General features: G+C 41.7%; 3 protein-coding genes across 6 annotated transcripts; all 3 read left to right on the top strand.

Moving 5' to 3' along the window:
- Window positions 1-229: 229 nt before the first annotated feature.
- Window positions 230-2,282, top strand: id3 (inhibitor of DNA binding 3). Of its 2 annotated transcripts, none has more exons than XM_085931962.1 (3): window positions 230-793; window positions 901-979; window positions 1,811-2,282. In XM_085931962.1, the coding sequence occupies exons 1-2, from the start codon at window positions 482-484 to the stop codon at window positions 952-954; spliced, it is 366 nt and encodes a 121-aa protein (XP_085788088.1). In that variant the 5' UTR covers window positions 230-481; the 3' UTR covers window positions 955-979; window positions 1,811-2,282. The 2 variants fall into 2 exon arrangements, with proteins under 2 accessions (XP_085788088.1, XP_085788087.1); XM_085931961.1 differs by having other exon boundaries at window positions 240-793; window positions 901-975.
- Window positions 2,283-4,081: 1,799 nt separating this feature from the next.
- Window positions 4,082-10,827, top strand: e2f2 (E2F transcription factor 2). Of its 2 annotated transcripts, none has more exons than XM_085932723.1 (7): window positions 4,082-4,852; window positions 8,016-8,106; window positions 8,168-8,387; window positions 8,481-8,642; window positions 8,722-8,836; window positions 9,100-9,265; window positions 9,420-10,827. In XM_085932723.1, exons 1-7 carry the CDS (start codon window positions 4,604-4,606, stop codon window positions 9,680-9,682), a joined length of 1,266 nt encoding a protein of 421 aa, XP_085788849.1. In that variant the 5' UTR covers window positions 4,082-4,603; the 3' UTR covers window positions 9,683-10,827. The 2 variants fall into 2 exon arrangements, with proteins under 2 accessions (XP_085788849.1, XP_085788847.1); XM_085932721.1 differs by having other exon boundaries at window positions 9,405-10,827.
- Window positions 10,828-13,188: 2,361 nt separating this feature from the next.
- On the top strand, window positions 13,189-26,210 carry asap3 (ArfGAP with SH3 domain, ankyrin repeat and PH domain 3). Of its 2 annotated transcripts, none has more exons than XM_085931538.1 (26): window positions 13,189-13,558; window positions 15,467-15,539; window positions 16,690-16,835; window positions 17,057-17,131; window positions 17,521-17,570; window positions 17,856-17,973; window positions 18,787-18,872; window positions 19,115-19,190; window positions 19,792-19,878; window positions 19,940-20,049; window positions 20,382-20,451; window positions 20,581-20,668; window positions 21,060-21,108; window positions 21,537-21,703; window positions 21,822-21,955; window positions 22,671-22,762; window positions 22,830-23,010; window positions 23,354-23,439; window positions 23,589-23,704; window positions 23,772-23,839; window positions 23,934-24,041; window positions 24,108-24,321; window positions 24,419-24,686; window positions 24,859-25,060; window positions 25,239-25,366; window positions 25,555-26,210. In XM_085931538.1, exons 1-26 carry the CDS (start codon window positions 13,433-13,435, stop codon window positions 25,556-25,558), a joined length of 2,922 nt encoding a protein of 973 aa, XP_085787664.1. In that variant the 5' UTR covers window positions 13,189-13,432; the 3' UTR covers window positions 25,559-26,210. The 2 variants fall into 2 exon arrangements, with proteins under 2 accessions (XP_085787664.1, XP_085787663.1); XM_085931537.1 differs by having other exon boundaries at window positions 13,191-13,558; window positions 25,239-25,370.
- Window positions 26,211-27,714: the final 1,504 nt, after the last annotated feature.

Genomic DNA, 27,714 nt, shown 5'->3' with positions numbered 1-27,714 from the left:
TGTTTCATCATACAAATGTAATGAACAGTGAGTCAGCGCAATGGATAAAATAAATGTTTACATAAAAAGAAACCAAAATATTTTGAGTAAACCCGTGAAAGAAATATTTGAGAATTTCAGTTTTAGATACAGATAGAAAACGAGTTTAACTCTAACCCTAACCCTAACCCTAACCCTAACCCTTTTCTCACAACATTGATACCTCTTGCTCGGAACTACCTGGAAAAGCTCATTGACAATCCCTTGAAGGCAACCACGGTCCATTTCCTCATTCTTCACCACTAGGCGGTATCTGCCAATGAGAACCCGCCTCTATTCGCTTCTGCCAATTGCGACGCGGTGCTTCTAAATGGGGGTGGTTTGACGCTCACCGTATATAGGCGTACTGTAGCGCTTGTCTTGACATCAACGCAAAAACTCCTCTCACTAAGGCGGAAGTTAACAATCCGAGAAGACTCTTCTTTATCTGTCATAGTCCGACATGAAAGCCATCAGTCCCGTTCGCTCAGGAAGAAGCTGCTACAAGGCCGTGTGCTGCATATCGGAGCAAAGCGTGGCTATCGGCCGGACGTCAAAGCAGCAGCAGCAGCAGCAGCAACAGCAACACGCGTGTGTGGAGGTGCCGGCGGGTGACATGAACGACTGCTACTCGCGTTTGGCAGCGCTGGTGCCGAGCATCCCCCGCAACAAGACGGTGAGCCAGGTGGAGATTCTGCAACACGTCATTGACTACATCTTCGATCTACAAATCGCACTCGAGGCCGAAGAGGCTCCGAGGCGCTTGTCGAAAAAGGTAAGCAGGTTTGGACTCGTATATATTGAGTCATTTGGGTGCGAATTTAAAAATAGTCAAAAATACAACTAAGTTTTGTTAATTGCATCTTGGATCTTTTTTTCTAGACTGCTGACCTGACCAGAACATTCTCCAAAGATGAAGGGCGTTTGTGCCATTAGGATATCTCATGTCTCATCATGGTAGGTACGACTTTTATTTCCCTTAACCATTCAAACAATCTTTATTACTAAAAGTTAGACTGGGGAATGTTGTTTTACCTTGAAATGTTCACTAATATACTGTCATTTGGGATGGAGAACGGTGGGCAACATGTTGTGCGTGGGCCAATATGTGGCCTACAAGAAAGTACTTTTCCACCATTAATTGTAAAACAAATGATTCTAATTCAATTATAATAAATATTTATTATTTTGTTGCTTTAAAGGTTGCTTGAATTGACTATTATTGAGATACAAGATGGTGGTCGTTGACCTGTCAATTTTGACCTTTTTGATCCCATTTCAAGGCAGATATAGAGAGCAACATCTGCATGTTTTTTACTGACATGATTTGGATGTAATATGACTACTTCATGAATATTCATTAACGACATTTAATAATGTTGGTCTTCCGCTTGAAATGTTCCGACCGGCTGCATTCATAGCCACACTTCCCATTAAGCTAACAGATGATGAAAAAACATTTTAGTCCCTTAGGTGAACATGAACAAATGTTTTCCCTGCTGTTAGAAAGCTGAAGAACTGGCCTGGCTTTGATGAAAAAGGGTTGTAAGCGTGAAATCACGTGAAAACGAAGTTAAGATAAAGCAGCCCATTGATATGTGTGGACAATCCAAAGCTACGGCTAATTAAGCAAGACCCGGCTTCCATTTGTAAAGCGGATTCATCGCTATCTGCCCGGGGTTAATGAACGCTCCACGCTCGGCGCCAGTCTGTCTGCGGCGCTGGCCAGATAGGGGGAGGAGCGAGAAGCAGGAATCTCGACTTGACTTTTTCTTTCCTTCTCTCCATGCAGGTGCAGGGAAACACATGTCTCCACTTCACTGCAGGCCAGAAGAGCACGCGGGGGGGTTAAGAGAGGGTGGGATAGGTATGCAGACGAGATGGAAAGCGATGACTGGTTTTCTGCTTGCTCCGTCCAGGATGGACACATCAACACACCAAAGCTTCATCAGGCCTCCATTTTGGATCCATTCCTATACTGCACCTTGAAATATTTGCATTCCAGTTGTCACCCCCATTTGTTTTCTCACCTCCATACAACACATGTACATATCTATTAGGTGTGTATGTGAGGTTTCTTTTTTTTTTAATTATTATTATAACAATCCAGAAACTCTATAATAGAGTTACTTGTAAACTGTCTGTGGGGATTGTGTTATTTCCACAGATGATATTCCACTGAGTTTCATAAACTCTTTACTGTAAAGTTTTTTGTGTGTAATATGTTGTTATGTCATGGAATAAACACAGTTTAAAAAAAAAAACAGGGTGGTTTGATGCATGTGGTGTAGCGAGCAGTGTGGCTACCACAGGATGTGTATGGGTGGAAAATCTAAAGCGGGTGGGGGCGTTGCAAGGGGGGGCGGATTATTTGATTGAAAATTTAGTGCTGGAGGCTTTCAAAAAGCAATATTGAAAGTGAAAGTAAATTTAAATATGCTATATTCTGTGCCTGATTAATTGGGCACTGCTTATGAGTAAGGACGTCACCAAAAGTCACTCAAACTGCTGACTTGAATGTCGTGAAGTTTACATTTGACATGCAGCGTAAAAACAAACTGGAAGTTAAGGCATTGTAGTTTTTTTCTTTTGTGAGTAAACAACGCCCCCTAGTGGCACTCACTGCCAACTAACTGGCTCGTCTAACACATTGGATCCATTCTCTGTCCAAAAGTTTGGTAAAGTATATATGTTTGTATTCTATTGTTTATTGTAAATTGTCATCCGTATCTCATCAATTACAAAATGATTTAAAATGAGTACGTGTATAGCCTGAAATGTTGGTTTTTGGCGCCGTCTAGTGGTATTAATGAGCTATTTCCTCCATTCTTTATGATACAACACTGACATCTAGTGGTCATGTGTTGTACTGCATACTGTGCAGTACACCACCAAACTACTCTAACTACAACTAAGTAAAACTGCTCAGCAGAAGTCACGTGACACATAATTAGAGGCTTTCTTTTCGTCCCATAGTGTATGGGTTAGGGTTAGGGTTAGGGTTAGGGTTAGGGTTAGGCATGTTTTTTATTTCTAGCACAGCAGGTTTTGAAGTGTCTTACTTTTTAGTTAGGTTTGACCTTAACTGAAATTACTGTTGACTTGTAAAAATATCAATAATTATTTTAAAAAAATAATTTAAGAGATTGTTGGAGAACTGATGATGTCAAGATGCATGAGGGGGTTGCCAATGGATGGATGGCGGTGGGGGTCATGTCATATGGCCTAGTGTGTACGTGTGACATGCATGTGTGTATGTGTTAGGGGTGGGCCTGTTTTCATTCAATATCTCCTCCTAGCCAATAAGCAAGAGTGCTGCTACTGGATGAATCCAATTATCACACAGAAAAACTCTCCTCCTGCCAATGGCCACAATAGCCTTTGTGTGTGGGCGCTGACCCTTTTTTTTTTTCAAGCCATACATACTCGTATTGAGTCTGATGGAGTCCATGAGGCAATATGTAGCGTTTTCTGCATTTTAGAGCATGCCCTCTTTGTGTTTGTTAGGTCATTGTTGCTATTGTGTGCTACATTTTGGTAGCTACATGCAAATGCAATGGAGGACATTTCATTAGAGGGTTGTTACATATTAAAATTACACAGCAGTAGGTTCAATAGTAATATAAAGAATATAAATGACAATCACTGATCTGCAGCTGTTGATTATATAATTTGTACTATGCAATATATTTTGTACTATTGTATGTTATATAGATATATGTTTTATGTTTTTTTTTAATATCATAAGTATAATCATCACAAATAACTTAAATGAACACTTTAGTGTTATTTAATCAAGCTCATCTTCCCTAGTGTATATCGTGTACTGAGTGTATGGTACAATACTATTGCACTGATATCGTCCTTGGTAGCTTTGAAATATAACATTTCAAAAACAATATTAAAGTTATGTTGGTTATATTCTTCTTAATCGTATTCAAAGTTTCGCTTTTTGTTCAGTTTCATCCCCAGAACAGTGTGTCCCCAAAAGAAACAAAAAGAGCCTACTGCCTCTTTAAAAGGACCCAACACGCCTCGCCTTCCCCCTCCGTGTCTACTCAACTGTTTTATGCAAATGAGGCAAGGCGAGCGTGCCGCCGGCCAATCAGTGACGAGCTCCCACCGCGGGAGCTCTGAATTTCGCGCGACGAACTTTGGCGCTAAAACGCGGACTTGTTCTTGTTGAATGGAGAAGGGAGCCTGGTGACTTCGGGGCGGATTGGGTCACACTCAGCACAGAAGGGTGAACAAAAAAAAAAAGAAAAAAAAAAGCCGGAAGCACAGTCCTGCAAACCCTCGGATGTCTTTTGTGCGAACCCGTGGAACTTTAAACACACTTTGGCGAACTTATTTGTACGTTGTGCGCAATGTTTTGTGACTTGCGAAGTGTATATTTCTGCACTTATCAGACTTCGTTCGCCTTTTGACTGACGTCACCGCTCGGACCCAAACCGTTGTTATATATTGCGTGTATTCTTTGCATGTTATTTAACTTTTAGAATTTGTACTAAGTGTAAACTTTGCGTTTTTATATATTTTTTTATTGTTCGATTATTTATTTGAAACGGGTCCTCCTTGCGGTACAATGATGCGCCTGCCGAAAGGCGTCTCTCCGGCGTCGGGACTTCCGTGCAGTCAACCCAAGATGAAGCTCCTGGCCGGTGAGTTCTTCAGCACCGGCTTGTCCAGTCCGCCTCTGAGCACGGTACCGGTGGGCTACTTCAGCCAGATCTGCCCCAACACCGCTGCGGTGGAACAAAGAGCGCACAGCCTCTACTCGACCCCCCACGGACCCGATCAGAAACCCATCAGATCGACTACCGGACGGCTGCCGGTAAGGAATCGAACAACACAAACCTTGTGTGCCTGTGTGAGTGTGGGTGGAATAATGTGACACTGGTATGCATGTTTTACTCTGTGTTGACGTAGAAACACACAATAGAGTCAAACATAGTTGAAGGGGTACATACCAGGGAAACAATTACAGAATATGAGGAAATAGGCTCGATTAGTGTTGGATGAATACGATACTTTGATAAAAGTCTTCCGATACTGGACAAAATATCATTATAGCCTATAGAAAAGTTATTATTGGTTCTGTGTTGAACCTATAGCCACTGATACCAGACCTCCAGATACACTACATCATATCCTTGATCAAAAAGTTTTTGTTATGGAAATATTAGATTTTTTTTGTAACTTTTATGGGAAGCACGATTATTGACTGATGGAAGTAGAACTAGAATTGTTTGACTTTTTGTCCATCTTTTTCGCGATGACACTCATGACAGTTGCTCCACCTGTCTCCCTGTGTAACCTGTTCACCACAGGAGGCAAATGGCAGGTTCAAAGGTCATAATAGGCAATTGCTGAAGTAGACAAGCGCAAGTCAAGTCGCAAATAAAGTCCGACGTGAACTGTTTTACCCCCACCAAGCTGCCCCATAGCAGCTGTTCTATGCCAAATCGGGCCAAAGCTAAAAAGGTTAAGGGGGTGACATAATGGTTATGTTCAGATTGCACTGACCCACCCCTCGTCCTCATGCCTGCCATCGCTATTAGCCGCCACAAGAGGATTAGTAAGTACAGCGAGGGGGACACCTGCCCTTGGAGACAGCGAGGTCGGATATTCCAATTAGCTTAAACAGTGCGTTTAATTTTAGTGGCAGATAGCTTTTATTGTAGTAGTGGGCGACAAGTTGCTGATAAGGATGCAATAGACTTGGAGTGTTTTTGGACTGATAGTGGTCTTTAACTCCCTCCCACATATGTGCACATGCTTGTGTATAGTATGTGGCATGTTTGTCCTTGTTAGGTTTAGCTGAGTGTGCATAAAATTATTAGACCTGATTTAAAAAAAAAAAGATGAAATTGTCACTATGATTATAGATGGATGTCTTTATTAACACCAAATTGTTTAAATTAGCTTAATATGTAAAAAAATAATTTCACCCAGTTTTCATTTTGAAACCATATTGTGGCAATGTATGTTTCATTGCTGTAATTGTTGCAACACAGTCTATTGTTCAATTCCTCTTTGGCTCGATGTCCTCATGTGACACGGCGGCTTGACCAAAGTGCCGGGAATCTTCCAAGTAGTCATATTAGCTTGAAAACAAAGTGGTGCTTCATTGAAGCTATAGAAAGTAAAAGGACAAAGTTGAGTTTAGTGTGTCAATAAGATTGTAAAACGAAGGTCATGTATGACTAATGGAATCACCTCACTGTAGTAAAGGCTATCAGCGAGTTGATAGTGGTGTCAATGTATCAAAAAACATTCTTGATTTTTCACTTTCACATTTGACAGTTGCTCCTTACTTTAAATTGAGTGGAACGGACGCACAACAGTCAGTGTTTAGCCAATAACAGAAAATTGATGGCTCTGCCTGTGTCCCACGCATAACCAGCGTATTCAAGTGGCAAGTCAAAGAGTTTTTTTTTTTTTTTTTTTTTCTTCAAGTCAACGCATGTTTGTTTGCATTGTTGGAACCACCACGTTGGACTTCTCCAACATTGTTGCTCTGATACAATGATGACAAGGGTGTGGTAGTCAGGTGGGGGGGTGTTAAAGATTTTTTTGGCGGGCCTTCTATAACTTGTTCTTGTCTTGGATCAAGCCTGACAGGAAATGTTTGCTGCCGGTGCTGGTAATGTTATTTTTATGTGACAACAGAAATTCTGCGACTGAGGCGGATGATCATGTGACGCTGCTTGGGTGTAACGGCGCAAGCAGGCGGGGTGAGGTCGCACTGAGGTTGCCGTGATACTGCAACACTTGCAGATAAACTAAAAGGAGCAGAGTTTTCTGTTTTTCTCACTGGAACTCTAACTAGCCAAACAAACCACATAGTAGCTTACCTCCCCTCCTAATGTCATATTTCACTTCTGCTGGAAAAACATGTCATGGTTCTTAAAATATAAAGGTCCAATTTGATCATAATGGAAAATGGTAGCGTTCTTTTGACATTTTACATTAGCCCACATGCTTACTATCCATTCAGTAAGTCCAGATGTCGCTAGCTAACAGGTGGACGCGTTGTCCTTTAGCACGCTAGCACAATGGCGGCTTTCACCGTCTGACACAACTCAGCACATTTTGCATTGCCAGCTGTCTCGAAAAATTAGCAACAAGTAGCTTCATGGAAATAGCAGAGGAGTGTAGAGTTGCCAAGTTTTTTTTTTTTTTTTTACTGTGGAGTAAGATGGAACAACACAAAATGAGATCCTAAACGTTGGCAGCTTGATGTCTTGCGGCATCCAAACACACTCTCAAAGCTAGCATCAAACCACAATGTTTAATTGATTCCAACGTATGACCTGTCAAGCAGGTTTGATAGCTAAGGCAGTTTCCCCCCTACCTTTTATTTCACATTAAACAAATCTCACGCAACACCATCCGACAAGAATATCCCGAAAAGCATGAATGAACTGTGTAAAGTTTTGTTGAACACAAAGCTAATTTGCTAGCGCAAGCAAACTTTAGCCCATAATGGATGAGGGCTAAATTGTACGACCTTTCACTCGATCGTTAACGCTGATGAGAAAATAACTAATTAAAAAATTATTTTGAGTTATTTTAATCAAGTGAAATGAAAGCATCCCTGCTGTTTTAAGCTTTTAATTGTAAACTGACAGTTTAACACAGTGTGTGTTAAACTGTAAGAGAAAATGCTTGGGGGTTTTTTCTGAGGAGTTCAGGCGTTGTGCAAGCAGTGAGTTGAGAGATGTTTTAAAGTCCCCAGCCTTTCTTCCACCCCCTTGTCTAAGTAGCCCCTCTTGAATTACTTGGGAAAGTGTGAGGGGATGCTTTGTTCCTGCTCTTGAGGGCTGTTGGCACATTTATGACGGGCCTGCATTGTGGCACACGTTTATTATTTAACTCTGGATTCTTTCTTATTCAGTCAGTAGGGCTTGTTACTAAGTAGTACTCCGCAGACTGGAATAGAAAGTTCCAATTTTTATCTTTTATATGTTTGCTTTAATCTCTTCTTTCTTTAGGCTAAAAGGAAGTTGGATCTCGAAGACCCAGTTTTCCTCCCCGAGTTCCGCACCCCTAAAGGCAAAGGCGGCTTTGCGGCAAGTCCAAGAAGTAAGAATTTAACACTGTCTATTTTTTTATTTCAGGGTACTAAAGATTATTTGCCTTTCAGCTCCAAAGTCGCCAGGTGAGCGGACGAGGTATGACACCTCGCTGGGTCTGCTGACCAAGAAGTTTGTGGGCCTCATTGCCAAGTCCCCTGATGGCGTCCTGGATCTGAACTGGGCCACGGAGGTGCTGGAGGTCCAAAAGCGGAGGATTTACGACATCACCAATGTCCTGGAAGGAGTCCAGCTCATTCGGAAAAAGTCAAAGAATAACATTCAATGGCTGTAAGTTGCCCCCCGGAATTCACAATGACCTCCTCTAACTCAGGAATGTCAGATCAGCTTTTAAAACAAACTCTAATGTGTTTGTTCTGGTAGGGTTGGAGATGTGTTCGAAGGCGGCACCAGCGGAGGAGCGAAGGCCCGAGCGCTGCAGAAAGAGCTCGGAGACCTGGAGCGAGCCGAGCGATCGCTGGACGAGCTCATCCACTCGACCAGCGCGCAGCTCAAACAGCTCACCGAGCACAAAGACAGCCAAAGATATCCTTCAGATAAATCCAACCTCTTCTGGATCTTCTTCAATTGTTTTCTTCTTTGCCCCTTAACTTGACACTTGCACGCTAGGCTACGTGACGTACCAGGACATCCGGTCCATCAACAGTTTCCGAGAGGAGACGGTGATCGCCATCAAAGCCCCCTCCGAGACCAAGTTGGAGGTGCCAGACGCGGCGGGGGTGAGGAACCGTCTCGTTTGACTCTTGACCATTTGACACTCTTCTGCTTTCTCTCGCTCTCTCCTTCTCACCAAAAATCCACTCTCCACTTTACTTCCTTGACACCGATTATAGGCTTTGGTGCCATTTTTGGCACTTTGGAGGGTTATAGGAAAAAGACAAAAAATAAATTCGTTTTGGGTAGATATTTAGATTCTTCCATCCCCTCAAAATAGATCTTTAAAAAAAATGTCATTCATTGATAGTTCTTTTTTTATTGTCAGGGTTCGTTACAGATCTATCTGAAGAGTAGTAATGGTCCTATAGAAGTCTACCTGTGTCCAGAGGAGGGTCTCGAAGACGCCAGTCCGGTTAAAAGTTTGGTCACACCAGAAAAGACCACTGCAACACCGGCAAGCACCAGCTGTGTCAAAGAAGAACCCGTTGAAGGTAAGTTTGGGATTTTTCTTGGTTTAAACTTAGGGGTAGAAGCCACTGTTAAGGTTTTAAGATCGGGTTGAAAGAATGGCTTGGGTTTCCAAACAAGTTCAGTCAGGATGCTTTTATTATCTTCCCCAAACAAACACAGCGAGCATTTCCACAGCAGCTGCTGCGACCTCCTCCTCATCATCATCTGCCTCGCTGCTGGATGTGGAGCATCTGCTGGGTTTGCCCCCCAGCTTGCTGCAGATGACTGAAGACCAGCTACCCGGCACGTCCTTCTCCGCCGACTCCAGCGAAGGCGGCGGCGCTCCCTTTGTCAGTTTCTCCCCGAATCTGGACCATAGTGACTACTTGTGGAGCCTGGAGGACGGTGAGGGCGTGTCCGACTTTTTCAACACCTACGACCTTAATGATCTCTTGTAAATGAGAAGATGACAATATGGAGCCATGTTAGCCCCGCCCCTCCAAAAAGGTTGTAGGAGTTGATTGGTTTGCGGCGGAGTCCCACCAACAGGCCGGAATATTAGGTACACACCTAAAATTTCATCGGTGGTCATATTACATTTGCAACAATTCTGCAGTTAAAAAGGCCATTTGAATGAAAACAAAATGGTGAAGAAATTGGTTTCTCATTACATTTTTGGTTTTGACAATTAATGGACAATTAATAAAAAAAGCCATTGATTAAAAACCTCAATTTAATTGGCCTTATTTTGGCATCGAAATAGCATTTTCGTTTTTTAATATCAGAAATATGTCCAAAAAGGAATCAATCATTACATAGAATTGATGAAACTGAAAGAAGAGTATATCATTTGTTTCACTCAGGAATTTTCTTTGCCTCCAAACGTCTTGGCAGCCTTTGGCCCACAGGGGGCAGCATTGTTGTGTTTGCTTTAATTGCCCTTTGAGATGCTTTACAGCAGGTTTGAAACATTGGAAAGGACGTAAACTAAAGCCATAATACAGCACACAAAAGGTCATCTGCAGTCATTTTGTTAGCAATGTGAAGTATTTTCAACTTGTGTTTTTAGAAGGTGCTAAAGTGTCATTAATGCCAAGCTAATAATAAAGAAGATCAGGCACTCTTGCTTATTTGGAAGCTTTGATTCCAAATTGGCACAAATACTATTGTATTTCTGAGGAAGTCATTTGTGTTTTCCATGACTATTTGTTATGATAATATTTGATATGTTGGGGCTTTTAGGAATAAGCTAATGGTCCTGTCCTAACAAAACTTGAAAGTGTGTATGTGTGTTTGGGTGTGATGTTTTTTTGTTTGCCAGCATGGGAAAATAAGTCTTATCCAGTGTGTGCCTGAGTGATTTTGTTTTATTACCAGTTTTGTTTTTTTTACTATGTAGATTCTGAGAATTTGTAGTAATTTCAATCAGCAATGCATTATAGTATTGTACATAGAGGATTTTGTATTTATACCTATTTTTGCTGAATTGTTTTCATACAGGCTTTTTTTTTTGTAGGACATGCAGCACTTAATATTTTTGTAATAATGTGTTTGAAAATGCAGAAATAAATAAATAATGAAGCCATTGCTACATCTCCACTTCTGCAGTATTTCTCATTTTAGAGAGGAGGACTTGCTCCAAAGATCTAATGAGGAGTGACATCGAGAGAAAAGGTGGACACGAAGCGTGACAACGAACGAGGAGCAACTATGAACCCACTTGGCTGGGTGGACAATGGTGGGTGCGTGGTTTTCTACAACTTGAAATCCCAACAAAAGACTGGACCCCCCAAAAGGTCAGAGTTTACTAGGTCACCGATGGAGGGATTTCAAAGTGTGTTTAGTGAGTGCAAATACAAGCAGACAAGATTCAAATTATTAGACCAATACTACCATATTTAAATGATTTCTTTTTCATTCATGAGTGTTTTCATAAACTGTCGTAATGGCGTCTGTTTTCTGCAAACGCTGACACCAGGTGTCGATTAGCGCTAAGTATCTATTAGCCAAAGCTGCATGTTTAGTTAACTGCAGGCTATAAAATGCATCATACACAGCAGACTTTCTTCGGTCTTAAATTGCTTGTCTAAATGTGCCCTTTGTGTGCTAGCATGGCAGGAGGTCATCAGTGAACTGCACTATAATGATGGGCATATAATTTAAATTATGGCTTCAGGAAGTTATATTTTTACGCTCAACTAAGTAGCACGTAGGTCAGTCTTTCAGCATTTATCTTCAAACATGTCAGAAATGTTTAGTCAGGCCCTAGTATTGGCTAGTGATAAAAAAAGTGCTTTGGCGCCACATGTAGACAACCTATAAAGAATAAAGTACACGTGTAAGCCTGTCCGTAAATGCATCACGCTGCATTTGCGGTTCAAAAACAGGTTAGACAACTAAAGATGGTTTGATGTTTTATTCCCATGCACCACCCAGTTCTATTGTATTTTTGCTGAGTCAGGAAATCACAGACATTTTGAAAACGGTCCAACATGTTAAACAACATCAGTTAGCAATGAATTAAATATCCAATGTCCGTTTTATTTCAGTCTCGGTCATGCATGTGGACCAGAAGAGGGGCCGCATTACGGTAAAACGGTCTCCTTGACGTCGCTCGTAAATTGATAGCAGAATCCGGTGGAGCTGAGTCAACAAGGGGGAATGAAGAGAAGGAAGGGTGGGAGGGGGGGTACATGGTCGTCCTCTGGACTGCTGGGAAGTTTACTAATCTTTCGGGAAGATCTCTGCTGCTGCAGAGTTTCGGTTCATAAACGAATTAGCAAAGTGAGGCTATATTCAAATGTTGCTAACAGTTGTAATATAGTCTGCCTTTAATTCTGTAATTCTTTAGCATACCACTAGAGGGAGCTATGACAGGTTTTACTTTTTCTTCCACTCCCTATTTGCCCTCAAATCCCACCTTTTGCCTTTAGGCTTGGGATCTGGCCAGTATTCTGGTGCTTGGCCAGAGCAGACCGGTTCGTTGGGTTCGACAAAAGCTACAGCGGCTTGAGAAGGCTGCACAAAAGCCGGGCCTCTTTTCAAGGGGCCACAAAGAAACTGAAGGAGGGTATTGTCGGGACATTGCATGACATCAGCCCCGGACGGGCATGATGTATGCAGTATGCATAATACACCTACATTATACGGACAGAAGTATGCAGACGAGATTTAATGGATGAATTAATCAATCAGTGGGCTTAAGCCAATCGGAATTCTTCCGGCATTTGAGGTTTCCGATTCTGTGGAAAAACTTTGGGGAAGGCACGTACAGCGGACATAAAGGCATGCTTGGATGAGTTGGTGTGGAATAATTTGACCCCATCAAACATTTTTATGTTGTTTACCAATGGCCAACATGGCTTCTATGTCCAATGACTACTTTTAATGTACGCACAAAGCAATCAAAGAGGTTCTGTTGAATTTTTGGTTGGACTTTGAGGCCTCGCTTCTTTGTGAGTGAGCTCTAATGATAAATAGTGTGTAAGTGTTTTGCGCATGTGGCCGACATGAGGCATGTTTGTGTTGGCCTTCACATTAGGCCATGTGTAAACATGTACAATGGCACACATGCAGCAGACTTCATTGCCAAATGAAGGACAAGCGGCACAAGAAGGAGTTTGTCCATTTATGTGTGAACACAGCACCAGTGTTGTTGTCTATTCCCCCTGTTTTTGGGTCGGACAGAAATCCGAGCGTGTTTTAAACCAGCTGATGGTTTGGATTTATTCAATAGTAGATTGCAATACACACTGTGACTTTTGATTTTTCAGGAAACTCTTGTGCCATAAAAAAAAAAAAAAGTGGACATACAGTGCACCTAATGCAAATAGTAGCGGCTGGAGCAGTCAGCTGAGTTACCATGGAAACCACACACCATCCAACTGTGGCAAAGGAGAGATGAGAATAAGTTTGGAAACTTGAAGTGCCACAAAAACATTCCCACGTGATGATTGCCTTCGCTACCTCCCCCTTCTCCTTCTTTTTCCTCCTCCCTCTAGTCAGTGTGGCGCACAATAGAGTCAGAGTGTGCAAACACGCACACACACACTTCTTTCAGTTTGGTCTCGAGCACACTTTTTGGAGAACTTTTACGCGCCGCTCTTTGGCTTCCAATGGGAATTAATTGTGCGGATTTTGCGTCGTTTCTTGGAACGCAGTGATTTGTATTTTGTTCCTTTTGTTTGGGGAAAACTTTTGAGGCAAACATGCCGGAGAGTATCAGCATTTCGGACTTTGTGGTTTTGACCAATGAGGATCTGTCGTCACCGGCCACGTCCACTTTCCAGGCCAAAATGAGCGATTGTCGGAGCACAGTGTCCGCCGTGGAAGAGGTGAGTGTCCATAGTGTTTACCTGCAGCGTGCATTCTGGTTTACTTCCGTGCAATGCTCACCTTTAGACTGACCTACTTATTGCTGGTTTTCGTTTTGCTGTAAACCTACTCTGGTATGCCGAATTGGGCTTTTTTTGTATTAAAAGGTGTACAGGTGTACCCTAACCCTAACCCTAACCACACACACACACACATATATATATATATATATATATATATATATATATATATATATATATATATATATATATATATATATATATATATATATATATATATATATATATATATATATATATATATGATTTGGTTTATTAATTTGTTTATTTATTTCATTTTAGTTTTTAAAAGTTAACTGTCTGATTAATCGACTATTTGAATTTTTATTCTTCCAAATATTGAAATCGGCTTCAAATCGGTTAAACCCCATTTGAAATACTGGTCACTGTTTGCAAACCTGTTAGGTCGTTTTAATGGATGTGTAAATGGTCACCCTGGATTTGATTGGCAAGTGGCGACCAATCCAGGGTCAACTGTACCTGAGAAATTGCATCATTGTTTATGATCAGCAAATGCTTCCTTTTTCTTGAAGTTGTCGCAGCAATAGGATTTGGATGGACACATTGTATTTATACAGCCTCTTAGCTTGAAGACCTGTTTTCCCCCCTTTGTTTGTTAGTCTAAATGCTGTTCTTCCGAAGCTTCTCGGCCAAAGGAAGAGAGGCAGGGGAGACTTCCGTGAACTTTGCCATTAAGCAAATAATCCACACCAGTTAGTCCTTCCTCTCCTATCTTGTGCAAAACAAGCAGTCAATGCTGAAAGATTCTGGCATATCTTTGCAGTCTTGATGAGTCAGCAAGAACATCACAGCATTATTGGAACCCATTTGAACATGATGAAATCAGTTTTTTTTTTTTTGCAAAGTCAGCAAGATGATCACAGCATTATTGGAACCAAATTGAACATGATGAAATCTTTTTTTTTTCTTCTGCAAAGCATATCAGTGTCTAGGACATGTCGATTAACTGTGAGGGGCTAACATGTGGACATGATTGTGGTTTGCAGTTTAGGCAATAGCTTCCCCCATCTCCCACCCCCAAGTGCACTTCTGGAGCTTGCTTACTAACCAACTATGAGATGACGAATGTTTTTCATCTTACGTATCATTGCTGTCATTTCCAGGAGATGTTTTGCAAGAATACTCTAGAGCAAGGTTTTGCAAATACATCATCATGCCCCCAACGTGGCAGTTGTTGATGAAATATTACACTTGCTTGTACACTTGCCCCAAGCCTCTTTCACACAGAGATCCTGCAAATTTTAATTACATTATATTATTAACTTTCCTGGTGATCTTTTTTCCTCTAAGTTATTTTTAACGTTGCATCTTAGGGTTAGGGTTAGGGGTTAGGGTTAGGAAAAGTGCAGAAAGTGATGGAACATGCAAGTGAATTGAAAAAAGCCGTCTGCCCACGTGTAAACACCAAACAGTCGTTTATCCTGTGCCACCAACACACTCCACTTTAATCACTTTCCCATTCTCTGAGTCACATCTCACAACATCCCACTCAGCCTTTTAATTAGCGGACCCACTCTTGAGGGTTAGCGGGGGAGATGGGAGTGAACGTCACCAAAAAAGTGAACGAGGGCGCTTAAACGGGACCGCCTAACGACACAGAGTCTGTTAGGTCTGAATTTCTGCCTCATTAAAGTTGTAAAGTAACGCCTTATGTCTGGATCAGCGGAAAAGCGTGTCTGCGTGAGGTCGAGTAAACAATTTTGAAGGCTATGTCATAAAATTGAATGCAAAATGAATGAATGGATTGTTTACATTTTCAATGCCAAGTTCAGAACATGACAACATGCCACCTTAATTGGCTCCTAATTTGTTGTGTTGTTTTGATAGTCCCTGGAGATGGATCACGCCAGTCTACAAAAGATGAAGAAGATGATCAAAGCCATCTACAACTCGGGAATCAGTGAGTGTTCAAAATTTGCCGCCTCGTGTTTAATGTCGTCACGCCGTTTTGCGCTGGCTAGACTTTGCTAGCGTGTGGTGTGTCATCTGTTGATGTTAACACTGTATTTGTCTTTTGTTTTTTGTTGACTGGGTGTGAAGCAAAAAAAAAGTTCATTCATGACCTCGAGTAGTGCAATCAACTGTCTGGGGGGTGGTTTGATTCATAGGAAAGAGACAGGAAATAAAACATTTGACGTCATTTTGTGAAATTGTGGCAGAAGGCCAATGTCAACACTATTTTGAAAACTGCCCATTGTGGTCAGTTTTATGAAATTAGCTTCGGATCTTTTCAAAATGGACATGGATGATTAATTCTTACAAAAAGCTCAGATTGTTTCCAAAATGAGTTAGAGGGGCATAGTAGTACTCTCTGCCTCAGATTGGGCTCACTATTTGGCAAGCATATCTAAAGACATGTCCGCGTGTTGCACAGTCTGAATGAATGTTCAGAGGCCAAGGTGTAAATGGCACGCGCGTTTTCCGTCAGCCGCCAGTAATTGTGTGTGTGTGTGTGTCCTTGAGTAACACATAGCAGTTCCTCGTGACGTTCTCTAAACTTCCCATTCCAACCCAGAAGTGAGTGAGTCAGAGATCTGTTGCCCAGAATTCGGCCAAGCATACAGCATAAATTGGAGTTGTAGGAGAGGATTGATCGTAAGCGCCCGCCTTCCACCATTATGTTGTTTCTCTCTTTAATCACTCTCGATGGAAATCGTATATCAACACCATGAGTCAGCTGAGCTGCAAGCCATTCCTGGCTCACATCTGCAAAAACACACATATATGCCATCGAGTCTTCCCTTCCCGGTCGCCCGAACCTCAGAGAATTTGACTGCAAAGTTGAGTGTGTGTCAACAGAGGAGCTGTAAAGATTCATTTCATGTGCACATTGTGTGATACTTTCACGCATGTCGTCTGTTTTCAATCTTGTAACCGCTCTGAGGTCACAAGAAAGAAAGGGCACAGGGAATGTCATTTCTTTCCACAAGATAAAAGAGTTCCCGAGTGTAGAGGACATATGAAAGTGTTTGTGTTTTGGCCTCACTTTTGAGTGCCCTAGATTTCACTCTCTTGCATGGCTCTGAATAACATCATATTCATTCTCGCAGCTCACATGGAAGCCAAGGAGCAGTACACAGAGGTTCTGGAGAACCTGGGGAACAGCCACCTGAGCCAAGACAACAACGAGGTCTCTACGGGCTTCCTCAACCTTGCCGTCTTCACCCGAGAGGTCACGGCCCTGCTCAAAAATCTGGTGAGGAAAGAAGGAGGGGTGGAGGACATTGTAGCTACTTGACATTCATTTAGGGCATTCTGGAGCACCGCCTTTTATTTATTTTTTCATTATTTTATGAGTTTTTATTATCTTATTTTATTTAGTGTATGACCTCTTATGAACCTCCTATAAACACACACACACACCCAGAGTTGAAAACCTGATATATGGTACTTGTGCTGCGCTCTGACACATTCCAGGTGCAGAACCTCAACAACATCATGGCCTTCCCTTTAGAAAATGTTTTGAAATCGGAGCTGCGCGACAGCAGATTGGTGAGTGAAAAGTCCCCTCGAATAGTCTCCAAACAAGCGTTTGACCCGCTTACAGTTAAACAAACTTTAATGAAAGAAGAGCACTCGAGAGTTAGGGAAGTCAGTGAGTGATCCTAATAATAAAAAAGAAGAAATGTCTTTGAGTGATTGAAGACAATTGGGGAAAAAAAAATCCTAAGCAAATATAACCTGCTTATTGTTTGACTGTAATGGTCTCCATGGTACCAGACGAGCAAAAGAGTGACCTCAGCTAATGTCACTGGTAGTTGGCGGAAGCCGGTTTAGCCAGATAGCAGACGAGTTAAGTGTTAGCTGAGCTATGATGATGCTCCGTGCAGTCATTTTTCAAACTTATCAATAAAGCCGTGCCTTCTATGTGTTTTCTTCAGGAGCTGAAGAAACAGATGGAGAGGAGCTGGAAGGAGTACGACGTAAAAATGTAAACACCGTACACAAATTGATTCTAAAATACATAAATTAAAAACAAATGTCATTAAAAAAAACTTAGATTTCTAGCCACATATTTAAAATAGTAACCAAGCTTACTTAATAGACTATTTGTTCTTTGAAGTAAGTGCTAATGCTAATTTCCTCATGATATTTTTTTCCAGATGTTTCACTTGTTTCTGCTGAAATTTTCCTTTCATCCTTCATTACTTCTAACCACACCGACTTAAAAGTCACACTTGATCGATTCCATGCCTTACGTCATGTCATGCCTTAGAGCAAAACTGGAGAGGGAGCGCAAGGAGAAGAGCAAGCAGCTTATCCGGACGGAGGGATCAGATGGAGGAGAAGACATGGAGAGGGAGAGACGGACTTTCCAGCTGCAGATGTGTGAGGTGAGTCGCCAGTACAAACAATACCTTGCACATACCTGAAACCATTTTTACCCACAAAGACATGGGTGGTCTTTTTCTTCTAAAAAGCTTCCAAATGATACTTCCAACTTGTTTTAGCGGAACATTATGAGGGGGGAGGGTGTTCCGGGGGGAGTCAGGCCGGGATCTAGTTGGCTGAATTTTCGTCATCCATTCGGAAGAGCCTTTTGCTGGTCCAAGTGAATGCTGACAATTTTTTTTCACAATCCACAACTGGACCTGAGTCTGCAGTTTCCAGTCTGATATCAAAATATTAAAAACACCAACCAAGTGTATGCTAAAAAAAACCTCCAAAAGATTTCAAAGATCTATTATGAGGCTCCTCAGGGTTCTAATCTAGGGACTTTTTAATCCATCCATCTGCTGTATCAATCTAGCCTAAAAGGTTCTTATCTCAACATTATTTCGGCCATGACATGTATTTTTTTCAAACCAACTGTGTATATTTAATGTTTTTGGGGCTCAACTTTCTGTCTGCCGTCCACCTTCTATTCCTGATTGACAACAATTGAGGAGGCAGTTCAGTTGGAAAGTGGAATTTCCGCTTGTTGCAAGCTGCTCCACCCAACTGCCGCAGTCTATGCGCGCGTGTCATCTCTTCCTAGCACAACAGAATAACGTCATTACTTGCCTACTTACCTAGTGGAAAATCATACACACGATCGTCATCTGCTTTATTTGCACAATCTCAATCAAATTTCTGTGATTTGGTGAATCATCAATCAAAATGTCAACAGCCAAAAACTATGTTGTTCCATTGTTGTGTATTTTCAGTACCTTTTGAAGATCCAGGAACTGAAGGTCCGTCAAGGCCCGGATCTCCTACAGAGCCTCATAAAGTTCTTCCAAGCCCAGCTCAGGTTAGCCATTTTCTCTTGCTGTACTTTCCACCTATCAACATGGTGTCATATAAGGGGGGCGGGAGTGACCGAACAACTCATCTAGTGTCCGTCTTGGCCTGAAATTCTTTTTCTGCTGTTGGTTAACCATCTTGCCAAATGGACCCATACCAGCGGTTTGAAGCGGACTGCTTGAGCGTGTGATGTTATTTGGACACCATGAGTCATCCTGTCTCCCCCCCCCCTCCCTCCTCTGCTCTCAGTTTCTTTCAGGACGGTTTGAAAGCAGCAGAGAATCTTGCTCCTTTTGTGGAGAAACTGGCATCTTCGGTTCACACGGTAATAAACAGTCGCTTTGTGCCTGTCCTTTTTTTTTTTTTTTTACTCTAAAATGCTGAAGAATGAAATGGATTGAGGATTGTAATATTGGAAGTGTTTTCGAAAAAATAAAAACAGCTTGACGTCAAGTTAGCTGAATTTAAAATGAAGTACAAACTAACAAATGAGAAAAGGGAAGAACTAAGTTTAGCCTGGGTTGTTAAACAGAGTCTTCGTGAGCATTATGAATTGCATTAAACTTTTGAATCTCAAACTACCCGCAAGAAGCAAAAACAACTGCGAGCACAAGCCGAGATTGTTATTGGAAGACATATTTCCCTGTCAGCATAAGGTGAACGCCAAAGATTCTGTCAAACTTTCCCTTCAAACTCTCCTTGCTTGTTCCGCTCTGCTCAGACCTGCCCTGGAAAGGTGGCCGGAACAAAACAAAAAAAAAAGCCGTTTAGATGTTTTTCTGGTTTGGCATAGGTTCATTCAGTTCAAGTTCACATTTGTTTTGATGGAAGTCATGAAAATAAAATTCAGATCATCTGTTAAAGATGGCTAACATGCCCATAATTTCTTTTGATGATCTTTTCTGATGTTTTTGATTTTGCCGTAGGTTCGCCTCGACCAGGACGAAGAAGTCAAACAGCTCACTCAGCTGAGGGATTCTCTCCGCTTGCTCCTGCAAGTGGACGGCAAAGAGGTAAATTTTGAAACGTTAGCGGCACGTTCAACATGGTGTCATCATTTCTTTCCCCTGCCAGGAATACCTAAATAGGAAGAACTCGGGAAATGGCTACAGCATCCACCAGCCGCAGGGCAACAAGCAGTACGGGACGGAGAAGTCGGGTTTTTTACTCAAAAAGAGTGACGGGTGAGTAAAATCGGAATTATATCTGAGAGATGCTAGAAAAGAAGGAACAAGAAGGGGGAAGGTAGTCATGATGGTGGGGGCAGGGTAAAAAGGGTCTCATACTTGCCCCCCTTTCCCTCCAGCTGGTTTCCATTACCCTGACATGAAGATTCAAACAGGGGCCCCTCCTCTAAATTTAAGTGGTTTTGTTGAGTGGACCCAGCTTTTGGACACAAACAGAAAACTTACGTACACTTAGAGAACATGCATGTTGTCCCATGTGTATGAAACAGGGGAGGGTTAAAAAGGGCTTGGCAGAAATGATCATCACTGCCATTATTTTTCTTCAAAAGGATCAGAAAAGTGTGGCAGAAGAGGAAATGTGGAGTCAAATTTGGCTGTCTAACCATCTCTCACAGCACGGTAAGGATCATAAATAAAATGTGTAGAACGCAACACAATAAGCATTTATCAGTCCTGCAGTGGTGAATTTCTTCTTTTACAGTAGCACATAATAGTAATAATATATTTTTTAAATGTGTGTGTTTTCAGATCAACCGACCACCAGCCAAGCTCAACCTCCTGACCTGTCAGGTGCGACCGAACCCGGAGGACCGCAAAGTCTTTGACCTAGTTACTCGTGAGTTTTATCTATGGCCCTTAACCCAGACTTCCTTAGCATTCTTGAAAAGATTTCAGTTTTTGCCACAAAAGAATAGCAAAATGTGTCCTAAAAAAGAGTAATAAATCTTTTTTTTAAATTTAGTTTAGCTCTTATACTGTTGTGATATTTTATTATTTATTCAGTAATTGTTATTGTATTTTTATTACTTTTTTGTACGATAGAATAAAAATATTTGTTCTACTTTTTTCTTAATGCTATTTAAAAACAATATTTTAGTGTACTATTAAACTTCCTTTCACTTTCACTTCTCGCCAGAAGTTGGCTCATCTTTTTCAGTTAAACTGTCCAACCGTCACTTTTGGAAAACAATGTCAACTTAATCATTGCCACTTCTTGTTTTCACCAGATAACCGGACATACCATTTCCAGACAGAAGACGAGCAGGAATGTGTGATGTAAGAATTAGATTTCCTTATCTCTTCCTCATTGTGCTGCAGGTCAGCACATGTCATGCTCTGTTAATATTCACCTTAGGTGTGTGCTTCAAGGTCGACTATGAATAAAATAAAAAATAGGCGAACATTTTTAGATTCCATTTCATTAGACAGTACAGCTGTTCCTAATAAAGTCCATCCAGAGTGTCATCAGATTTGGACAATAGTGGGAAACTAAAGAACATTGAAATGGGAAGGAAAGCACCATTAATAAGATCATTTTTAGTCCAGATGGTCTTGGGTGGGAATTCCCTCTGTGCCTATCATGCAAGAAAGCTTTGTGTGTTTTCATGTGGAAACGGGGAAAAGTACACAATAGACAACTGGATAATTAGTTTCATGTTTTATGGCACGTGTCACACGCATTGTCTAAAAATCGTGTTGGTCAGCTGGGTGTCGGTGCTGCAAAACAGCAAAGAGGAGGCCCTGAACACGGCGCTTGGAGGAGACCAGCTCCACCTCCAGGATAGCGGCCTGCAGGAACTTTCCAGAGCCGTTATCGGAGAGCTTCGCCACATGCCCGGCAACGAGGCCTGCGCCGACTGCGGAGCGCCAGGTCACAAGACTTTTAATTTAAATGATTGAACATGAATGCCAGTACAAAAAAGTCTGATTTGTTTCATCATATGGCGTTCTTATGTGGATTGACTTTTGACCCCATCATTTCATCATAGATCCAACATGGCTGTCCACTAATCTCGGCATCCTGACCTGCATCGAATGCTCGGGGATCCACAGAGAATTGGGTGTCCATTACTCCAGGATCCAATCACTGACCTTGGACCTGCTGAGCACCTCCGAGTTACTGGTACCAATGTCATGCACTAGAGACAATAGACATTTGCACAATAGAAAAAAAACCCGACATGAAATAAATCACAGTCAAAAATAGAACGCAAGCTAACGTACTATCCTGTAAATAATATGATGACTTCTTCACGCCACATTGCACAATAGATTCAATGATTCATGTCATATGAATATGTTGGCCGTCCACAATGGAAATAAACAGTATCACTAGAAATAGTCCACAGTTAAAAAGATTTCACGTGTGCTATGACTATGCCATCGCTTTTGTTCACGGTAATTACTGATCACTGGCGCAACAGAAATGAATACAACTGGCAACGTTGTTAAGGAAAATGCCTCCTCTTGCTGCAATCGAAATAAATACTTCAACTAGAAATAACCCACAGTCAAAAAAAAGTCCCAGGCATGCTCCGTCATGCTTGGGCAATCATCTGCTTTCTAATTATTGACAACTACCACCTTGCACAATATTCCACACTATTCAAATCATTTTGTTTCAAAGAGCACTTCAAAAATAATTGCAGGTGAAGCAAGGTGATGAACACAAATAAAGCAAACAGTTGGACAAAACAGTAAAAAAACGTTTAAAACACTTTAAAAAGGGCTCTAGTATTGAGCCTTGTTGAACACCCAAAAATTAGAATGGGTTTTAAGATACGTTTTAAAAACTTATGTGCACTGGGAAGTGATTCCATCATTTTTGTTTGTGACAGCTGGCAGTTAGCATTGGCAACACAAGATTCAATGACATCATGGAGGCGGGTCTTCCAAATGACGCTGTCAAACCTTTACCACAGAGCGACATGTGAGTCCAGTTTCTTATTTAAAATACCATCAAATCCTAAATATTGAATTTAAAGGCGCTCTTCCAGGAATGCCAGAAAGGAATACATTGTGGCCAAATACGCCGAGCGGCGCTACGTCCTGCGTAGGGAGAACACGGAACCCGGCCAGCTGTACGACGCCGTGAAAACCCGGGACATGACGTCTCTTCTGCAGCTCTTCGCCGAGGGGGCGGACCTCGCCAGACCGCTCTCGGTGACTGATGGGCAGGTGAGGACCGTTGACACAAGTGCAAAAATAGACCAATAAGTGACTGTGATGTCATTGGATACATTTCTGGAGAACATTAAAAGAAGTTTCTGCTCAGTGTTAACCGAGTGGGCGTTAAACCGGGTGACTTTGTTTGTACTGGTTGGACGTCGTTTGTTGTTTCAGCTTTGAGGCCGGAGCTGGTGTCTCCGGAGAGTGAAGGAGACAAGCTGGTTGAATTACACGCATGCTCTCCATTGCTTTGTTTTGCTTTTATCGTCTTGCGAGCGTGCATTAATCTGTACGGTGTTTTCAGATGTTTATGTTTTGCCCTCCTAATGTTTCTTCATGTTTTCCGGCCAAGGCTCTGAAAGAAACCGCTCTTCATCTGGCTGTCCGTCTGGAAGAGAGAAGCTCTTTGGCCATTGTGGATTTCTTGTGCCAGAACAGGTCAGACATAAACACAGAAGGTGGACACTTTGTTGACTCAGCAACACTTTCTGACATTTTAACCAAGTGGGAGAGGACGTGGAAATGGGATTACCAATATTGTGAAAATCTGCATCGAGTGACGCTTGGCGGTGTTTTTGCCCCGATAGCAACTGCTTGGAGAAGAGGACGACAGAAGGCAACACGGCTTTGCACTACAGCGCCCTCCATCACAAACCCGAATCACTCAAGTTGTTGCTCAAAGCCAAGGCCACTCTTCACATAGGTACCAACTACTGCATCTCGTTATACATTCGGACAATTATTTTTATAATTGTAATTGTTGTGTTTAGTGAACTCTGCGGGAGAGACGGCCATTGATATCGCCAGGAGGCTGCAGCACACGCAATGTGTTGAGCTGGTGAGAATTCCACACTTTCTTTATACCAAATGCTTTCAAATAGCCAGTTAAGACTTTTTTTTTTTAATTGTGATTTCTGTGTTTGTGGGAAAAGTTGGAGTTGGCCCACAATGGAAAGTTCAACTCTCAGATACATGTGGAGTTCATGTGGGACACTCAAGCTCAGGAGATTTACGACAGCGAGGATGACCTGGACGAGAGGGTAAATATCTCTGAGCTGTGCCAAGGCACACATTTTACACAATTTTTTCTTTCTTTTTTTTTGCAGGTGAGCCCCGTACCCAAGAACCGCTCTCCGGTGTCGTCAAATGGAAGCGCCGGAGCCCGCTGGAGTGTGATGAGCGGCACCGGCGGGAACACGGGCGGCAGACCCTGTCAGACTTACGAGAACCTAGAGTTCCTCTACAGAAATTCAATGGCCAACGGCGCCCCCTCTGGCGTATCCGTGCCACCGCCGTTGCCTGTTAAATCCACCCCGAAAGGTAAAAACTATTGTCATGGTAACCAAGAAATCTCAGCATTACAACCTGTGGTGCTTGGTCAATACCTGCCCACGTTTCAATTTCTTCTTCTGTTTAGGTCGCTCCGACCCGCAGCTATCGGTCTCAATGCCGGACGTGAGTCTTCAAATTCCCAGAAGAGCCTCCAACCCGTCCGCCAGCACCCCTGGCTCGCAAGCCAGACAGAGCCCCCCTTCGCCCGCCGTGGAGAATCAGGCCCCGGCTGGAAAAGCTAGCAAGGGAAGCGTGATGAAGTCTCAGAGACATTCCGGGGAAGTGCAAGTCGGCAATGCTTGTGGCTCTCAAAGCACCGCCACGTCCTCCCAGAACCACATCGGGCCTGTCAGGTACATTTAAGTTTCGCTTTTCTTTTGCTGTCCATAAATGTGACACTATTTTTTACATTTTTAGCTGTGTGTTGCTTCTTTGTATATTCATTTTCCTGATCTCTTTTGTCTCATACACCCAACATAAATAATATATATATGTGCTTGTGACTGAAATCCAACTTCCTTCCAGTTCTGAGAAGACCACATCTTATCGTCGCACCAGCAGCGGAGGAGGCAACCAAGGCAAATGTGCCGTTTTGTCGCCCACCAGCAACCTAGAGGAGCCATATTGTACTCTGGGAGGGAATTGTGCCGGGCTCGGCCAGGTACCCATTGCCCAGTCTTCTTCTCCTGGTGTCACCCCCGCCCTGCGACCACGACGGAATGCGATGGTACGCCCACTGTGGTGTAGCTGATGATGACACTTTGAGGCCTGACCAATTGTCACTTATCCCATAGTCATTTTAGGTTCACCCTGGAATTTCACCTAAAACCAAATACCCCCACTATTTTTTTTCCAAAATGTTCTTCTACAAAGGATTATCTCATTCTATCCTTTTTGACCATCAGGTTTCGGGCAGCAGGCACCCCCAGAAGCGAGTCAAGGCTATAGTGGATGGTAGACCCACCAATTCAGAGCAGCTGACCTTTTTTAAAGATGAGACCATTGTGGTCACGGTCTCTACTGACCCTCACTGGTGGGTAAGTGCAACTATCATCTCTTGTTTTATTTATTTTATTAAGGTTATGTTTTGTTTATCTGAAAAGCTGAGTTTGTTTATACTTCCTACATGGCTTTTTATATTTTCACTGGATATACACAAGCTGAATATTTAGTGCATTATTTTGAGAGATGTTTTTAATTTATTTATTTGTGTTTCAACAGGTAGGTTACATAGAAGGGGACTCGTCCAGGAGTGGGACCTTCCCTGTCAATTACGTCCAGAAAGTGGCAGATGAAATACGTCTGCGAAAGACAAACTGAACCAGCATCGGATGCTCGTTGGCTTCTTTCACGTTTCGGTGACCAAGTGGATTTGTATGCTGTTTTCCAACTCGGATTTACTCAAACTGGAACACGGTGAGCAAATTCGGGACATTACCCGCTAGAGGACTACACAATGAGATTTGAAATTGCTGACTTTTCTCAGTTTTCTCAAATGTTTTTATGAACAAATACGGAAGGCGTTGGCCATACGCAAACCTTTCCTTACATTCCGAGCCTATCACTTTTAAATATGCACTTTAATCTCACATGGAAAACTTCATGTTCATGTCACCATCCAGTGTAAATCCAGCCACAGGAATACTTGCTATATCAGTGATTACTAAACATAGTTACTGAAAGTGTGTGTGCATCATAGACACACATTTGTACTTATTGTACATATTGTAAATAGCTACTGGTATTTAGATTTTTTTTTAATACTTTCATATCACAAAAAAAATTGTAACCCATGTAATGTTGATTACTGTACATACTAGCTGATGTGTATATATGTCTAAAATGTGTGTGTATGTAAAATCTGTATTTTTCCCCGACATCCACAATATTTGTCTGTTTATTATTGTACTCAAATTGACATTTATTGTCGATTGTGCAAATTTAATATGTCGAAAGCACCATACAGGGTTTAATATCTCCACGCTGGACGCTTTATTAGGTACGCCTTCACTCAGTAGGAGTTGATAGACGCAAGTAGAGCAGAAGCGGTAAAAAAGAACAAAGCTTCTAAGTGCTTCTTTTCGCTCCATACAAGCACAAATCGATTCAATTATTCAGTGCGGCCGGCGTTCGCTGCACGCATTCCAAACATAAAGCGCTTCTCTTTTTCTTGTAAGCGTTGCGTAACGCACGGTACATTTGAATAAAATAAACACACTGCTGTCTATTGCTTCTGACCACATTGTGCACTGCCTCTAAGATCTGGATGGGTTTTTGGCGCTAATGTGTGCACAACACACCGTGCTAATCCGTGAAAAGCAACAATGAATACATCTCTGGGTTTATTTAAATGGATACACTATTAGTGGCTCTATTTAAAAGCTAGCTGTGTAAAATGAAAATAGAAAAGAGAATGTTCAGAGATGTGCCCTTAATGCTTCCATCAAGTGAGCAACAGGGAAAACATTTAGCTTAATGGAAGTCTGTAAATCCCGCCGTGAATATAATGAGTGCTAAGATGGAAGTGGAATGCATTTCTAGTTATTTGCCATTAAAAGATGCAGTTATCTAACTTGGATTTTGAATGCATCACCCCAAAGAGCATTGAGAACTGCTGCTCATACAAAGAGATGCTTTTAAAAAAAAACACACACATCAGGCATCAAAGGCTGGTAGTAAATCCAAACAATTAGGAATTCACATAAAAACAGCTTTGAATCTTATGTAACATTTTTTTTAATCATTAAGCCAGTTTAATCCTAACAACATATCCTTTTAGTCTTGTACATAGCGGCGCTGGGCTTACACAATCAAGAGTTAGTATTTGACTTTAAATGTGAAACAAAAGTCAGCAGAAAATAGAACAATGTTGTCTTTTTTTGTTCTATGTGGTAGAAAGCTTGCTTTGAAAAAAATGTTTGTTCTGTTAGCAAAGCGTGGCATTAAGGCTGTCAATTTAGAAATGAACACCAACAAATGTACAATCCCCACGAGAACAAAACATTCAATAATATACAGCAATTTGTGACCCAAAAAGAGGGAATCAGTACATATTATAACTCAAAAAGGGGAATAAAATAAGATATTCCTGTATTTGTCAACTAATGAATAAATAGTCAATATTTATTTTTCTATTGTTTAACAGAATCTCTATATTATTGTTCTCCCAATATAATAAAATCTTGCCAACCAGAGGGCCAAATAAAATAGAATTGCAAACAATATATTTAGTTTAAAAAAAAAAAAAAAAAAAAAAAACACACACTTTTGAAAGAATACAGTACATTCATTCTAGAGCTCTTTGGGAAACATTGTCCTAAAAGTAGAGGATCCGATTTGAATGCGGTACCCCGACTAACTTTGTCAGCAGATTTATCATTG

The sequence above is a fragment of the Syngnathus leptorhynchus genome, chromosome 15, assembly GCF_054491065.1.
Source record: "Syngnathus leptorhynchus isolate UIUO chromosome 15, UIUO_Slep, whole genome shotgun sequence".
NCBI classification, from domain to species: Eukaryota; Metazoa; Chordata; class Actinopteri; order Syngnathiformes; family Syngnathidae; genus Syngnathus; species Syngnathus leptorhynchus.
Note: the sequence above shows the minus strand (reverse complement) of the source record. Positions and strands in the feature narration are given on the sequence as shown.

Coding starts and splice junctions, on each gene's coding strand:
- id3 (XM_085931962.1), top strand. CDS start 482: ATGAAAGCCATCAGTCCCGTTCGCTCAGGAAGAAGCTGCTACAAGGCC. Junction 794..900: donor CGAGGCGCTTGTCGAAAAAG/GTAAGCAGGTTT, acceptor CTTTTTTTCTAG/ACTGCTGACCTGACCAGAAC.
- e2f2 (XM_085932721.1), top strand. CDS start 4,604: ATGATGCGCCTGCCGAAAGGCGTCTCTCCGGCGTCGGGACTTCCGTGC. Junction 8,388..8,480: donor AAGAATAACATTCAATGGCT/GTAAGTTGCCCC, acceptor TTGTTCTGGTAG/GGTTGGAGATGTGTTCGAAG. Junction 8,837..9,099: donor AGGTGCCAGACGCGGCGGGG/GTGAGGAACCGT, acceptor TTTTATTGTCAG/GGTTCGTTACAGATCTATCT.
- asap3 (XM_085931537.1), top strand. CDS start 13,433: ATGCCGGAGAGTATCAGCATTTCGGACTTTGTGGTTTTGACCAATGAG. Junction 20,050..20,381: donor TTACTCAAAAAGAGTGACGG/GTGAGTAAAATC, acceptor TTTCTTCAAAAG/GATCAGAAAAGTGTGGCAGA. Junction 21,704..21,821: donor CGCCGACTGCGGAGCGCCAG/GTCACAAGACTT, acceptor ATTTCATCATAG/ATCCAACATGGCTGTCCACT.